Source organism: Heteronotia binoei, chromosome 3 (genome assembly GCF_032191835.1).
Source record: "Heteronotia binoei isolate CCM8104 ecotype False Entrance Well chromosome 3, APGP_CSIRO_Hbin_v1, whole genome shotgun sequence".
NCBI classification, from domain to species: Eukaryota; Metazoa; Chordata; class Lepidosauria; order Squamata; family Gekkonidae; genus Heteronotia; species Heteronotia binoei.
In genome coordinates, this window is record NC_083225.1 from 192425254 (window position 1) to 192441694 (window position 16441).

The window sequence follows — 16441 nt, forward strand, 5'->3', positions numbered from 1 at the left end:
TACGGCTGACCCAAGGCTATTCCAGCAGCTCCAAGTGGAGGAGGAGGAAGAAGACTGCAGATTTATGCCCTGCCCTTCTCTGTGAATCAGAGACTTAGAGCGGGTTACCATCGCCTATATCTTCTCCCCCCGCAACAGACACCCTGTGAGGTGGGGCTGAGTGGGCTCTCACAGCAGCTGCCCTTTCAAGAGCTATGGCTGACCCAGGGCCATTCCAGCAGGTGCAAGTGGAGGAGTGGGGAATCAAACCCGGTTCTCCCGGATAAGAGTTAACACTTAACCACTACACCAAACTGGCTCTTTCCTCTACTTGATTCCCCACTCCTCCACTCACACCTGCTGGAATGGCCTTGGGTCAGCTGTAGCTCTGGCAGAGCTGTCCTTGAAAAGGCAGCTCCTGGGAGAGCTCTCTCAGCCCCACCTGCCTCACAGGGTGTCTGTTGCGGGTGGGAGGCAGGTAAAGGAGACTGTGAGCCGCTCTGAGACTCTGATTCAGAGTGTAGGGCAGGGTATAAATCTGCAGTCTTCTTCCTGTGCAGAGCAGCTAACACAGTCCCCACATTCCACACACCAGGGCTACTGTTTTCCTTTGGGGCAGGGGGGGAGGAGTTGGCATGGAGCTGAGTGACGGCAAGGGCTTTTGAGGCAGTGGCCGGTTTGACGCTTGCTTAGCCAACAGCCACAGTGAACCGATTGGGAAGCTCATGGGAGAAGTTGAGCACACATGTGGAAATGGAGAAGAGGTTTCTGCTTGGAGCACTGAAGAAACCCTCAGCCATACCTTAAGAAGCCATCTAGTCCAGCGGTGTCAAACTCATTCATTCTGAGGGCCGGATCTGACATAAATGAGACCTCGTTGGGCTGGGCCATGTATTTAAGATTAGGTATCAGCCACCCTGTAAAAAGTCTGCCATGAAAATGTGGTGAAAGCAACGTCACCCCCAGACTCAAAAACGACTGGTGCTTGCACAGGGGACTACCTTTGCCTTTTTTAATCAGACATATAAACTTTTTAAAGGACACAGACAAACACAAAGCGGTTTAAAAAAAACAAACCAGATAAACCATGCTTAAAACATTAGCATTCATTGGTCTTAAAGGTGCTTTCTTTGCATCTCTCCCATGGGATCCAGGGAACTGGGCAAAGGAAGCTCTGGCTCTTTCCCTCCCTCCCCAGGGGACCAGGAGGGGGAGGAGCCTCAGCCAATAGAAGGGAGAGAGGCTTGGCTCAGTAGCTGAGCTATGCAATTGGAAAAGCCTGCCAAAGCAAGCTCTGCCTCCCCCCTTCCTCCCCAAGGGAGGAGCCTCAGCCAATGGAGAAAATAGAGGCTTCGCTCTGTAGCTCCTGCGCTATTGAGCAAGCCTGGCAAAGCAAGCTGTGATGCAGAAGGAAGCAAGAGAGAGGGAGAAGGAAGCAGATGACAGCCAGTTGTTCGAGGGCGTGATAGGAGCCCTCCGGGGGCCTCATTCGGCCCCTGGGCTGTGCATTTTGACACCCCTGATCTAGTCTCTTCCCTGCTCAAAGCAGGAAATCCAACGCTAGAGCATCGTCGATGGACAGCTGTCAAAGTGTCTGAGGATCTGCAGCCAGTAGTCTGTTACGCTAATCAAACCGCACTCACCATTGGGATGTTTCTCACATGCGAGGGCCATATGGATATTTATAACATCATTTGCGGGCCATAAAAAATTATCAGCTTAAGAAACAGTGCTCCGCCGAGGGAGAATGATTCAGGCCAGCATAATTAATGCAAACAATTGGTTTTTTTCTATTTGAAGTCGTGTGGGGAGAGCCTAATCTGGCGCTGGCACACACACACGGCCCACCGCCCTAGGCAAATGCATAGGTCCAGGGCTTTTTTTGCAGAAAAAGCCCAACAGGAACTCAGTAGCATATTAGACCACATCCCCTAATGTTAGCATATTAGGCCACACCATCTGGGATAATCAAGTGCAAACTGAACTGTGACAGGAACTTTTCCAAGCCCTGCAGCAATTCTGGCCGGCCAGCCAGGCCCCAGGGAGGCTGCCACATGGCTCGGTTCGGCCCAGCAATCCCCAAGGGCCACACCAAGTCACCTCGAGGGCCGTATGCCCAATAGCATCATCGTCATAACTTATAGACTGCTGAGTTGCAGAGTAGCATTCATGTAGCCTCTTCTTATTCTCAGCTTGGTGTAGTGGGTAATTGTGTGGAATCTTATGCGGAAGAACCAGGTTTGATTCCCCACTCCTCCACTTGCAGCTGCTGGAATGGCCTTGGGTCAGCCAGAGCTCTCTTATCTGGGAGAACCGGGTTTGATTCCCCACTCCTCCACTTGCACCTGCTGGAACGGCCTTGGGTCAGCCATAGCTCTCTTATTTGGGAGAACCGGGTTTGATTCCCCACTCCTCCACTGGCAGCTGCTGGAAGGGCCTTGGGTCAGCCAGAGCTCTCTTATCTGGGAGAACCGGGTTTGATTCCCCACTCCTCACTGGCAGCTGCTGGAATGGTCTTGGGTCAGCCAGAGCTCTCTTATCTGGGAGAACCGGGTTTGATTCCCCCCTCCTTCACTTGCAGCTGCTGGAATGGTCTTGGGTCAGCCAGAGCTCTCTTATCTGGGAGAACTGGGTTTGATTCCCCACTCCTCCACTGGCAGCTGCTGGAATGGCCTTGGGTCAGCCATGGTTCTCTTATCTGGGAGAACCGGGTTTGATTCCCCACTCCTCCACTTGCACCTGCTGGAATAGCCTTGGGTCAGCCATAGCTCTCTTATCTGGGAGAACTGGGTTTGATTTCCCACTCCCCCACTTGCAGCTGCTGGAATGGCCTTGGGTCAGCCATAGCTCTCTTATCTGGGAGAACTGGGTTTGATTCCCCACTCCACTTGCACCTGCTGGAATGGCCTTGGGTCAGCCATGGCTCTCTTATCTGGGAGAACTGGGTTTGATTCCCCACTCCCCCACTTGCAGCTGCTGGAATGGCCTTGGGTCAGCCAGAGCTCTCTTATCTGGGAGAACCGGGTTTGATTCCCCACTCCTCCACTTGCAGCTGCTGGAATGGCCTTGGGTCAGCCAGAGCTCTCTTATCTGGGAGAACCGGGCTTCATTCCCCACTCCTCCACTTGCAGCTGCTGGGATGGCCTTGGGTAAGCCAGAGCTCTCTTATCTGGGAGAACCGGGTTTGATTCCCCCCTCCTCCACTTGCAGCTGCTGGAATGGCCTTGGGTCAGCCAGAGCTCACTTATCTGGGAGAACCGGGCTTCATTCCCCACTCCTCCACTTGCAGCTGCTGGGATGGCCTTGGGTCAGCCAGAGCTCTCTTATCTGGGAGAACCGGGTTTTATTCCCCACTCCTCCACTTGCAGCTGCTGGAATGGCCTTGGGTCAGCCAGAGCTCTCTTATCTGGGAGAACCGGGTTTGATTCCCCCCTCCTCCACTTGCAGCTGCTGGAATGGCCTTGGGTCAGCCATAGCTCTCTTATCTGGGAGAACCGGGTTGGATTCCCCACTCCTCCACTTGCAGCTGCTGGAATGGCCTTGGGTCAGCCAGAGCTCTCTTATCTGGGAGAACCGGGTTTGATTCCCCACTCTTCCACTTGCAGCTGCTGGAGTGGCCTTGGGTCAGCCAGAGCTCTCTTATCTGGGAGAACCGGGCTTCATTCCCCACTCCTCCACTTGCAGCTGCTGGGATGGCCTTGGGTCAGCCAGAGCTCTCTTCTCTGGGAGAACCGGATTTGATTCCCCACTCCTCCACTTGCAGCTGCTGGAATGGCCTTGGGTCAGCCAGAGCTCTCTTATCTGGGAGAATTGGGTTTGATTCCCCACTCCTCCACTTGCAGCTGCTGGAATGGCCTTGGGTCAGCCAGAGCTCTCTTATCTGGGAGAACTGGGTTTGATTCCCCCCTCCTCCACTTGCAGCTGCTGGAATGGCCTTGAGTCAGCCATAGCTCTTGTCTGGGAGAACCGGGTTTGATTCCCCGCTCCTCCACTTGCACCTGCTGGAATGGCCTTGGGTCAGCCAGAGCTCTCTTATGCGGGAGAACCGGGTCTGATTCCCCACTCCTCCACTTGCACCTGCTGGAATGGCCTTTGGTCAGCCAGAGCTCTCTTATCTGGGAGAACCAGGTCTGATTCCCCACACCTCCACTTGCAGCTGTTGGAATGGTCTTGGGTCAGCCAGAGCTCTCACAGAGCTGTCCTTGAAAGGACATCTTCTGTGTGAGACCTCTCATCCCCACCCAGCTCACAGGGTGTCTGTTTGGGGGGGGGGGGAGAGAAGGTGGTAAAGGAGATTGTGACCTGAGACTTTCACATTCAGAGTACAGGGCGGGATATAAATCCAGTATCATCATCTTCAACACAGACCGATTATTCTTTTTCTTCGCAGTTTGCATCTTGCGGAAGAAGAAGTCCAACTGGCGTGAATATCGGGAGGCCTTGCTGCTGCTGAAAGACTTCCGGAAGAAGTATAAGGCAGCAGTGACCACGACCAAAAAGGGCAGCTCGACCCACAAAAAGCAGAGCGGCATGGTGAAGCAAAGCCAGACGCAGACGCTCACCAGCCTGACTGAGGTCAAAACAAGTGGGACGGGCATAATAAAAGCCCCTCCAGCTCAGCCTAGCAAAGATGATGAGAAAGACATCCCGCCTCCGTTGGGGGAGAGAGCTTGAAGAGCTGCCCTCTCTAGGAGACTAAACCCCATTACCTGTAGACACCAAAGCCACCTAAAGTGTGGGACTGCGGCTTCCAATCCTCTCTGTGATCACTCCGGCTCTTAAACATGTCCGGTTCTTGCAGGAATGTGATACACTGAGGGTACGTTAGCGGTTTGGAAAAGGCAGTGGAAGCCAGCACGTCCCAAAAACCCATCCCGGAGTGGAATTTCCCCCAGTCATGTTCTTCCCAAGGCCAGGCAGTGACCATGCAACACAAAATAAAACGGCTATGCTAGAGACGGGTCTCTGGTTTCATGGAGTATAACCCAAAAGAACTCTTCCCTTCATCTTCACTGTGGTTTGATAGAGGAGCCCCTTTCTTTGGATTCCGGCAGAGGAGATCTAACCGACCAGTCGTTCTCGGTGCCTTCGGCTACGGCTGTGGCAATCTCCGTCGTTCCGGAACTTTGCCGGAAGTTGCCTTAGGGTGGCCACAAATCAAGAGAGCTCATACAAACTCCCCACGTTGGGGGACGATCTGTTTCGAAAGCATGATTATATATTTTTTTACTTCGTTTCAGAAATGTATTTCCCGCCCTCCCACACGCCCCCCCCCCCCGCAGTAAAAGCTTTAGCACGTTAATGCTATTAAACAGTGGAGCTTTAAGATTCTTGTGCAATTAAGTATTTTGATTTATGTAGCTCTCCCCTACGATTTGTTCGGCCTCAGCTCCTTCCCCCTCCCCCCCCGGACAACTTCATCCAGTGCTTTTCAGTTCCGGTGTCATCGGAGGAAAAGCTCTGTCCACTTTCTCCATCCTACAGAGTTTGATAAATCTCGATCAATCAAGTTCTATGCAAGGTAAAGGTAGTCCCGTGCAAGAGCCAGTCATTTCAGACTCTGGGGTGATGTTTTCACAATGTTTTCACGGCAGACTTTTTTACGGGGTGGTTTGCCATTTCCTTCCCCAGTCATCTACACTTCCCCCCCAGCAAGCTGGGGACTCATTTGACCGACCTCAGAAGGATGGAAGGCTGAGTCAACCTGGAGCCGGCTACCTGAACCAGCTTCTGCTGGGATTGAACTCAGGTCGTGAGCAGAGGGCTCCGACTGCAGTACTGCAGCTTTACCATTCTACGCCACGGGGCTCCTTCAGTGTAGATAGGAAAGGAAAGGTCCCCTGCGCAAGCACCAGTCGTTTCCGACTCGGGGGTGATGTTTTCACGGCGGACTTTTTTACGGGGTGGTTTGCCATTTCCTTCCCCAGTCATCTACACTTTCCCCCAGCAAGCTGGGGACTCCTTTGGCCGACCTCAGAAAGATGGAAGGCTGAGGCAACCTGGAGCCGGCTACCTGAACCCAGCTTCTGCTGGGACTGAACTCATGTTGTGAGCAGAGAAGTTCTATGCAAGACACCTACAAACGCAATTCTCAGCAGTTACACCTTTCTATACCCATTGACTTCAGTAGACTCAAAGGGTTGTTATTCCGTTTAAAAATGCACCGCCCCAGGTAAGCTAAAGCTGGAGAGCCAGTTTGGTGTAGTGGTTAAGTGCACGGACTCTTATGTGGGAGAACCGGGTTTGATTCCCCACTCCTCCACTTGCACTTGCTAGCATGGCCTTAGGTCAGCCATAGCTCTGGCAGAGGTTGTCCTTGAAAGGGCAGCTGCTGGGAGAGCCCTCTCCAGCCCCACCCACCTCACAGGGTGTCTGTTGTGGGGGAGGAAGGTAAAGGAGATTGGGAGCCATCTTCTACGGAGTGGAGGGCCGGATATAAATCCAATATCATCATCTTATGTTCGTCTAGCTAGAGGCAGGGAACGTTGGCTCGCCAGATGTTTCTTGCCTACAACTCCCATCAGCCCCAGCCATTGGCTGATGGGAGTTGTAGGCAAAAAAAATAAAATCTGGAGAGCCAACGTTCCGTACCCCTGCAAGAAGCCAACAGCTTCTTTTGAAGGGAAGCCGTGGGCTGGGAAAGGAGACAGAGAGAAGCGGCAGTCGTCTGGCTCCTTGGCACCGGGCTACCTAGAAGCTTCTGGAATTGGACAGAGGAAAGGGGTGGGCAAGCTTTAGGTCACTTCCTCTCCCTCTGAGCCCTGCTGGGGCCAGTGACTCAGGCAGATCCATGAGCTCAGAGACACTCCCCCCCCCCACTCCCCTACACCTGGGGTTCCTCAACCCCCAGGCCGCAGACCGGTCCCAGGCCACGGCCTGTTAGCAACCGGGCCGCCAGTGTCCCTGCCCGCTACCCCCCTCACCTGCCCTTTGGAGTGCCGCGCTCCGTCACCCCCCCCCCCGCACAACGAGGCTCGGCTCCCTGCCACGGCCCACCCCCTTCTCTTCCCCAGCACAGTGCGGCGCTGTGCTCCGCCCACCTCCCTCACGAGCAGAGGAGTGACGAGTCGGCCCTACCCGCTTCGGCAGGGCCCGGGCTGGTTCTAAGTTGTTTGAAGAGCAGGACAGAGGAGTTTTAGCCCCTTCGGCGCGCTCTTCGAACAATTTAGAAGCAGCCCGAGCCTGATGGCAGTGCCCCTCTGATTACTTCGGCAGGGCCCGGACCGATTCCGAGTCGATCCTCCGAGGTTGCGCGGGGGGCGGCAAAACCAGTCCCTGCTGCCAGAAAGGGTGGGGGCCACTGCCCTACCCCAATTCCAGCCTGTAACCGTCACAGGGGTGTCAAACTCGTTTGTTGTGAGGGCCTGACATAAATGAGACCTCGTTGGGCCGGGCCAGGTGTGTACCTATTTAAGATTAGGTAGCAGAGATATAAATTTCATAAACACCACAAACACAAATACGTATTTTTTAAAAAACTCAAAACATGCGTAAAACGTTAGCAATTGGTCTTAAAGTTGCTTTCTTTGTATCTCTCCCATGGGATCCTGGGAACTGGGCAAAGCAAGCTCTGGCTCTTTCCTTCCTACCCCAAGGGACCGGGAGGGGAGGAGCCTCAGCCAATAGAAGGAAGAGACGCTTGGCTCAGTAGCTCTGCTGTGGGATTGAGAGCCCGGCAAAGCAAGCGCTCCCTCCCCGAGGAGCCTCAGCCAATGGAGAAAATAGAGACTTTGCTCTGTAGCTCCTGTGCGATTGAACAAGCCTGGCAAGGCAAGCTATGATGCAGAAGGAAGCGAGAGGAGAAGGAAGCAGATGACAGCTAGTTGCTTGGGGGCCTGAAAGGAGCCCTTAGGGGGCCTGACGCGGCCCCCAAACTGCATGTTTGACACCCCTGCTCAAGATGTTAACCTCTTTCCTCTCTTCCACCCAGCTCCTGGAGAGTACAGCCTCAGGAATCCTAAACATGTCCACGCCTCCAGCAGGGCCCACAGAGGGGAAAGTTTTGTTCCCAGATGCCTCAAAGTACAACCTTCCCCTACAAATTTCTAAAGCAGAGCAGGAATTCAAACTCGGGCCCCCCAGACCGTAGCCTGGCCCTCTAACCACTATACCACGCCGGTCTCACTTCTCTGCCCACATTGCACTTATCCCCTTCTTTGGTTCAGCAGGGAGGGCGAGATACAAATCGAATTAAACTAACTAACTAGAAGATCTCTGGGTCATCTTGGAGGCGGGCGAGTTGGAGGCCATGCTGCATTTCCACCTGCCAAAAGAAAAAGTGTGAGAGAGACTGTTCCAGCCCTCCACCGACAAATAAAAAGGCGCAGTCCTTTTCCCGATAAACATAAATTTTGTTTTATATATATAAAAAAAAAATCTGACAAAGCCACAGTGATTCAGTTGCGATCTCCGAAAGGACAGCTTTGCCTCGTGCTGCGCTGGGTTCCAAGTACCGAGCGAAGGATACACGTCAAAGCACGGGGGATTTAAAGCATACCGAGAGGGGGTGGGGGTGGGAATTAGGAAGAACGCAGCAACATCTATTTTTGCTGGAAACGGTCGGATGGCAACACACCAGAAACGCTGGCCACGTGCACACTCGCATACAGATGACGCCAGCAGCCATAACCGAGTTGGGGGTTAAGTTTGCATAGTGGGTAGCTAATTCTATACCTGTTGGCAGTGGGGGGTTTTTTTGTTTGTTTTAAATAGCCAGGAAAAGGAGGAAGGGTCTCCGGTCAAGTCTCCTTGAATGCACCGCTGAGAAAAGCGGAGCGGTGCGTCAGAAAGGCCAACGGGCCCTCACGCCGTTTGGACTTCTCCGGGACGATCTTCCTCAAGCGACGCGGTGGCGTGACGGCTGTCCACAATCGGGTCTCAGAACCCGGGCTTCGGTCACGCCTTCCTGAAGGATAAAAGTTCTTCGCCTGGCCCGAAATACGAACAGTGACCCGGAACCTCCCCCCACCCCAAAAGTGGGAAGTACTGAAAGCGGATACCAAAGTAAACCTCCGAGGCCAAATGTTTTAAGGCTTCTACATTCGTTGCTTCCATCGAGAACGGAATCGTCTTCTCTTGAATCCACGCATTTGGCACTTTTCCCTTTGTCTCTTCACCAGCATGTCTTATACCAATACAATACGGGGCCCCAGAACGGATTTGCAGAGTCAGTGCAGTGTCTTTGGCAGCTATCATAATTCAGTTAATGTCAAACTCCCCTCCCTCCCAGCTCCCTTTCCTTCTGGGCCACATGGAGGGGCTAGGTAGCAGTGGGACCCCAGGCAGATCCCTTTCTTATCGTTCTGTTGTTGTTTTTTTAAATTTAAGAATGAGAACACTTCTTAAACGCCAGCTGGCATCCGTGGATACCGGGGACGAGACTCCTTGACTGCTGGGGGTTCAGGCCCAGCCCTTGGAAGCAAGGAAGGATTAAGCAGGACAGAGTCAACGGCAGATCTCACCACAAAAGGCGGAGGGAGAGAATAAAACGCTGTATGCCTTTTTTTTAGGCTATCGGATTAGCAGCGGCCCTTGCAACGCTAAAGGCAGTCTTTCCCGGATCTGGACACGTTCCGCTGGACATAAAAAAAAAACAAACGGCACATGGTTTTTAAGGCCTTCGCCGCCTTCTATGCAGGCGAAAGGGCCCTTTCGATACATTCAATAGCCTGGACTTTCAGAGAGATCGGTACAAGGGTCCGAACGCCCAGAGGGGTCTCTCTGCCCAGGCACTTGGGCGGGTCTCCCCAGAACGGCACGTTCGAACTGCTCCTACCTTCTAAGTCACCTTCTAAGATGCATGTGGCTGCCACCTCTCTGTTGCACAAGTCTCCCAGGCAAGGGGAACGGCCTTGTGCCACCGGCTGGGGCGAAGCGTGACACATCTGCACAGAGAGGCGGCAGCTTCACGCCACTCCTTTCACATTCCACATTCTGGTACATTCATATTGGCAGACCACACACACGGAATACTACAACAGGACGCTGCAGGCGTGCATTTCTACCCGCAGCTCAACGGCACCTAAAGAGCCCCTCCGGTTTGCCTCCTGGCACAGGTCTGAAGAGCTGCAAGAGGGATTCAGGAAGCTCAAGAGTGGTTTAGATATTTCCTTCGAAGAGCGGGCCTCTCTAGCCATGGAGAGAAGCCCTTCCGAAACGGAGGGGAGGCTTCGGCTAGTTTGCGAGGGTCTGCTGGTCAAAAGGAAAAGTCCACAGCTGTGCTGGGCCTGGCCTTAAGAGACACATACCTGAAATAGCTTTCCTGTTCCCGGCTACTCAGAAGAAGTTACAGACTGGTTGTCCCGTTCGCCTATTTAGGTACGGGCCTACCTAAAAATGCGTGAGCCAGATCCAGGCGGGCGGCCGTGTTGGTCTGAAGCAGTAGAACAAAGCAAGAGTCAAGTGGCACCTTTAAGACCAACCAAGTTTAATCAGAATGTCAGCTTCCGTGTGCTCTAAAGCCAGGGGTGGCCAATGGTAGCTCTCCAGATTTTTTTTTTCTGCCTACAACTCCCATCAGCCCCAGCCATTGGCCATGCTGGCTGGGGCTGATGAACATAAGAACCTAAGAGAAGCCATGTTGGATCAGGCCAATGGCCCATCCAGTCCAACACTCTGTGTCACATAAGAACATAAGAGAAGCCCTGTTGGATCAGGCCAATGGCCCCTCCAGTCCAACACTCTGTGTCACATAAGAACATAAGAGAAGCCATGTTGGATCAGGCCAATGGCCCCTCCAGTCCAACACTCTGTGTCACATAAGAACATAAGAGAAGCCATGTTGGATCAGGCCAGTGGCCCATCCAGTCCAACACTCTGTGTCACATAAGAACATAAGAGAAGCCCTGTTGGATCAGGCCAGTGGCCCCTCCAGTCCAACACTCTGTGTCACATAAGAACATAAGAGAAGCCCTGTTGGATCAGGCCAGTGGCCCCTCCAGTCCAACACTCTGTGTCACATAAGAGAAGCCCTGTTGGATCAGGCCAGTGGCCCATCCAGTCCAACACTCTGTGTCACATAAGAGAAGCCCTGTTGGATCAGGCCAATGGCCCATCCAGTCCAACACTCTGTGTCACATAAGAGAAGTCATGTTGGATCAGGCCAATGGCCCATCCAGTCCAACACTCTGTGTCACATAAGAACATAAGAGAAGTCATGCTGGATCAGGCCAATGGCCCATCCAGTCCAACACTCTGTGTCACACAGTGGCCAAAAAATTTATATGCCTGTGGCTGCCGCCACCTCCTGTGGCAGTGAATTCCACATGTTAATCACCCTTTGGGTGAAGAAGGACTTCCTTTTATCCGTTCTAACCTGTCTGCTCAGCAATTTCATCAAATGCCCACGAGTTCTTGTATTGTGAGAAAGGGAGAAAAGTACCTCTTTCTCTACTTTCTAATGGGAGTTGCAGGCAAAAAAAAAAAAAAACATCTGGAGAGCTACCGTTGGCCACCCCTGGCTTAGAGCACACGGAAGCTGACATTCTGAATAAAACTTGGTTGGTCTTAATGGACTCTTGCTTTGTTCCAAAAAATGCGTGAACGAGACAACCAGGTATCCTACAGGTCGCACTTCTTCAGACTGGGAGGCTTGCCTGTGTTCCGTCAGTTGACCGTTCAGGTTTGGTGCCGTGAAAACTTCCACGAGGCGTTGGTGCGCTGACAACCGAGGAAGTATCCGTAGGAACTGTCGCTCACCCAAAACCAATTGTGGACTCAGCGCAGAACCGCAGACTGGCAAAGAGAGCTGCCACGGGCGGCCACAAAGACGTGGTGGAGTTTCCGCCCTTTCGGGGCACTTATTTGTATGAGTTCCTCCAAAATGTTTTGGCTGCCACGGGCGGCCACAAAACGTGATGCCAGTCCTGGCTTGGCAACCCTGCTGAATGCCCTGCAAGATGCCTGCCTTCAATCAGGCAGCGGTGACACTCCCAACTTTACCGGTCTGAAGCCTTCTCCTGGGAAAAGCCTCCCCTCCCGTGCGTCAGCTGCCAAGTCCTCTGCTGCTATCGCAGAGCAGCGTCGGAAGGCCGAGCCTCCCCCTCCAACCGGGGCCAGCACAAGATCTGCATCAATGGGAAGATGCTGAAGTGCCCCCCCCCGGTGCATGTAGGGAAAAGGGGGATCCTAACGGGTCAGTGTCATTGTCTATGCATCGTTAAATGGAGAAAGGCAGAGCATAAATAAAATGGAGGAGAAGAATGATACAGTATGTTGCTTTGGCGTCTAAACATAAGAGAAGCCATGTTGGATCAGGCCAGTGGCCCATCCAGCCCAACACTGTGTCACACAGAGGCCAAAAAACCCAGGGGCCATCAGGAGGTCCATCAGTGGGGCCAGGACACTAGAAGCCCTGACACTGTTGCCCCTCCCCACCCCAAGCACCAAGAAGACAGAGCATCACTGCCCCAGACATGATAACATAAGAGAAGCCATGTTGGCCCATCCAGCCCTGTTGCTGGCCCTCCAGAGGAACTGGCTGGCCACTGTGTGAGGCAGGAGGCTGGACTAGATGGACCCTCAGCGGTCTGATCCAGCAGGGCCTCTTCTGATATCCCTATCATGGGTCATCCGTGTACTTTTCCCAAAGCCAATCCCGTCAGCACGACCCTTCCCATCAAGCTCTGGGAAGGGTGCTGCCAATCTCTTTCAACACTTGGACCTGCAACAAAACCACTTTTGCAGGAGTTTTTGCCAAACGAAGCCCCAGATCGGGCTGAAACCCCTTCCAACTTGGAGATGGCCCTTGAAGATGTTAGCATCAAAGGATCTTCCTCCTTAAGGTACCCAGGCGTCAGGCCCGATTCCTCCTTCACAAACCGCATCAAGCCTCCCAGAAGTGTGGCCAGCAGCTCCACAGAAAAGGACCCCTCAGTGGCTTGCTTCAGACCCCAACAGCAATCCGGAGACTGTGGCTATGTCAGCATACCCAGGGGGGTCGGGGTGTGGGGAGGGGAGCCTCAGGCTCACGCTTCCTCACAAGCCACACCCTTAATTTTGAGGCAAGTTGATTTCTAGGTCTGAAAGTATCCAAAATTTACTGTCCCGTCCATCCAAACAAGCCAGTTCTGTTAATCGCCATCCCGGAAATGTGCAAGTCATCTTTTGCACGATGGACAACCTGAGGGCCATCTCCACTTAGCTAAACTATAGGATCTTAGCGTACAGCTGTGTAAATAGAAAAACCGCTAAGAGGCACCCTAAGTTTCAAACAATACAGTGTAATGTAGAGGCCAGTGGTGTTCTGACCAAGCTTGCATGTAGAACTTCAAATAGACGAGAGCACGTAGCAAAAAGACGTTCACAGAAGACAGGTCAAAAACAGGTCTTTCCAATCACAAAGGAGTAACAATATTCCAGTATTTAGTTCATGGAACTAAAGGAAGCCCTTCCAAAGACGTCTGTTCTAGATATCCGGACGTTTCATCCGTCTTCCTTCAGACTGTTTTTGAACCGTCTTCTGTGAATGTCTTTTTGCGACACGCTCGTCTCTTTGAGGTTCTACGCGCAACCTTGGTCAGAACACCGCCGACCTCTACATTACACCATCTTATCGTTTAAACTTTATGGTGTCTCTTAGCGGTTTTTCTATTTACACATCTCCACACAGCCGGCTGCGTGCAGAGAGCGCAGGAAACGGGAGGGACAAGCTGCTCCTTCCCACGGCAGCACAATTTGGAAAGCTGCTGCACCTGAGCCCAGCCCAAAATTTGGGGATTAATAAGAGTTTGCCTTAATGGTAAACTCTGCACAGACAATGATATGGCAAGCTTAAGGAAAGAAACAAGTCATTTCTGTTCCAGGCCTCAACAAAACGCTTTCAATTAACATGCTTGGTGTACTTACTAGGAAGTAATCCTCACAAATCAATGGAGTTTACTTTCAAGTAAATACACTGGGGGGGTGGGGGCGTCAGCCTGCTGAAACACAGGCAGGCGAAGCTATGAGGCCCTTCCAGGCAGAAACGGAGAACGATCTGTGCAACCAGCTGGGCGAGGGCTTGAGAAACGGGGGCGTGGTTTTAGCTGCGCCCCGCGAAAGGGAGAAGAGCGCAGGTACTCCCCAACGCGAAGTAAAACTTGTGCCCACAGCGGAAGTGCTAGCTAGATCTTTTTCTGAATGGCAGCCTTCTTTTAGAGACGGCCAGATTCTCTCAACAGAGTCAAGTGCTCTGGGTATAACTACCTTTAGGTGCTAAGTTACTCCTATCATCTCGGTGTCTGACTTTGCGCTTTTGCATTGCTTTAATGAGCAGCGAGCGAAGAGTTCGTGGGCCGCGCCTGATACCTGGCGCCTGTGGGAGGCTGATTTAAAACTTCCCTCTACGGTGCGGCCCGGAGAGTACGCCGCTTCTGCAGAGTCGCAACGTGGCATCTTTCACCAGCAAAATCCGTGCCGTGAAGCCAACCGGTGAGAGGCCCCCCCCTGCTTCCCAGATCCCTCAGGCATTGTAAGATGCTCACAGTGGGCAAGCGGTCTGGGAGAGGAAGCTTTCCCCGTCTCACAAAGGGAAATCGGCCTGGTGGAGAGCCAGTTTGGTGTAGTGGTTAAGTGTGCGGACTCTTATCTGGGAGAACCGGGTTTGATTCCCCACTCCTCCACTTGCACCTGCTGGAATGGCCTTGGGTCAGCCAGAGCTCTCTTCTCTGGGAGAACCGGGTTTGATTCCCCACTCCTCCACTTGCACCTGCTAGCATGGCCTTGGGTCAGCCAGAGCTCTCTTATCTGGGAGAACCGGGTTTGATTCCCCACTCCTCCACTTGCAGCTGCTGGAATGGCCTAGGGTCATCCAGAGCTCTCTTGTCTGGGAGAACCAGGTTTGATTCCCCCACTCCTCCACTTGTAGCTGCTGGAATGGCCCTTGGGTCAGCCAGAGCTCTCTTATCTGGGAGAACCGGATTTGATTCCCTCACTCCTCCACTTGCACCTGCTGGAATGGCCCTTGGGTCAGCCATAGCTCTGGCAGAGGTTGTCCTTGAAAGGGCAGCTGCTGTAAGAGCCCTCTCCAGCCCCACCCACCTCACAGGGTGTCTGTTGTGGGGGAGGAAGGGAAAGGAGATTGTGAGCCGCTCTGAGACTCTTTGGAGTGGAGGGCGGGATATAAATCCAATATCATCATCTTCTTCTTCTTTTGTGCTCTCGCCTCTGCAGAAACAGCCCTGTGACTCGGCCCCTCCCCAACTCAAATACTGCTTGGAAGGGCTCTCTCCCTCCAGGGGGGGCTCAGCTCAGCAACCCCAGTCTCAAGAACCAAATACCACAAAGTTTGGAGGGATCCAGGTGGCTCTCTCAGCCATGCACATGCATGCAGGACAGCTAGATTTGAGTCCAGTGAGACCTTAAAGACCAAAAGTAAGACGACTGCGGATTTATACCCTGCGCCCTTCTCTCTGAATCAGAGACTCAGAGCGGCTCACAATCTCCTATATCTTCTCCCCCCCCAGCACAACAGACACCCTGTGAGGTGGATGGGGCTGAGAGGGCTCTCCCAGCAGCTGCCCTTTCAAGGACAACTCCTGAGATAGTTATGGCTGACCCAAGACTAGCTGCAAGTGGAGGAGTGGGGAATCAAACCCGGTTCTCCCAGATAAGAGTCCGTGCACTTAACCACCACACCAAACTGGCTCTCTCTCTCTCTCTCTTGAAGATTAATACCCCGCCCTTCTCTCTGAATCAGAGACTCAGAGCGGCTCACAATCTCCTTTATCTTCCTCCTTTATCCCACAATCTCCTTTATATTCCTCCCCTACAACAGACACCCTGTGAGGTGGGTGGGTGCCCTTTCAAGGACAACTCCTGAGACAGTTGTGGCTGACCCAGGGCCATTCCAGCAGCTGCAAGTGGAGGAGTGGGGGAATCAAACCCGGTTCTCCCAGATAAGAGTCCGTGCACTTAACCACTACACCAAACTGGCTCTCATAAGATTTTCAGGGGGTGAGGAATCAGCTTTTGAGAGTCAAACCCCCCCAAACCTTGTTGGTCTCTAAGGTGCTTCTAGACTCACATCTGGCTGTAGGAAGGGAAACTGCAACGAGGGTCAGAAGGCTCTGCACAAGAACCGGTGACCTTCCCCCAGCCTCCAATTCTTCCCCGCCTAACCGGGCCGCTGGGCATTTGTGTACCGCTGGCTGGGCACAGCCCGCGCCGCCCGCTGCATCCTTCCCCGGTGCAAAGAGCAGAAGAGGCGGGCAGCCGCAGATTGGCAACCAATCACGACTCCTCTGGGTTCAGGATCAGCCGCCGTCCGCACGGCCCATTCAGACACGATACGCTGTGCGTCGAAATGCATTTTCCTCTAGCCCCGGTTCAACCAGCTGGCCTCCCTCTGGGGCAGGAAAGCTGCTCCTGAGGTTAAGGAACGCCACTCACGGCAAAAAGACTTTTGAAATGCAAACGGAGAATCCAAAGGAACGGCAGGTTGTGTCCATTGATCAATCAAGCCTGGTTAAATCAAGGAAGTCGG

The 16441-nt window shown here is 53.0% G+C and overlaps 1 protein-coding gene across 1 annotated transcript in view; it reads left to right on the top strand.

The window, feature by feature from the left end:
• The window catches only part of XRRA1 (X-ray radiation resistance associated 1), a 68316-nt gene extending 63104 nt beyond the window's left edge, over nucleotides 1–5212 (top strand). Inside the window, exon 19 of the mRNA XM_060235355.1 lies at nucleotides 4370–5212. Within this exon, the coding sequence (XP_060091338.1) occupies nucleotides 4370–4653 (284 nt within the window). The 3' untranslated portion in view covers nucleotides 4654–5212. The remainder of the gene's footprint in view (nucleotides 1–4369) is intronic.
• Nucleotides 5213–16441: the final 11229 nt, after the last annotated feature.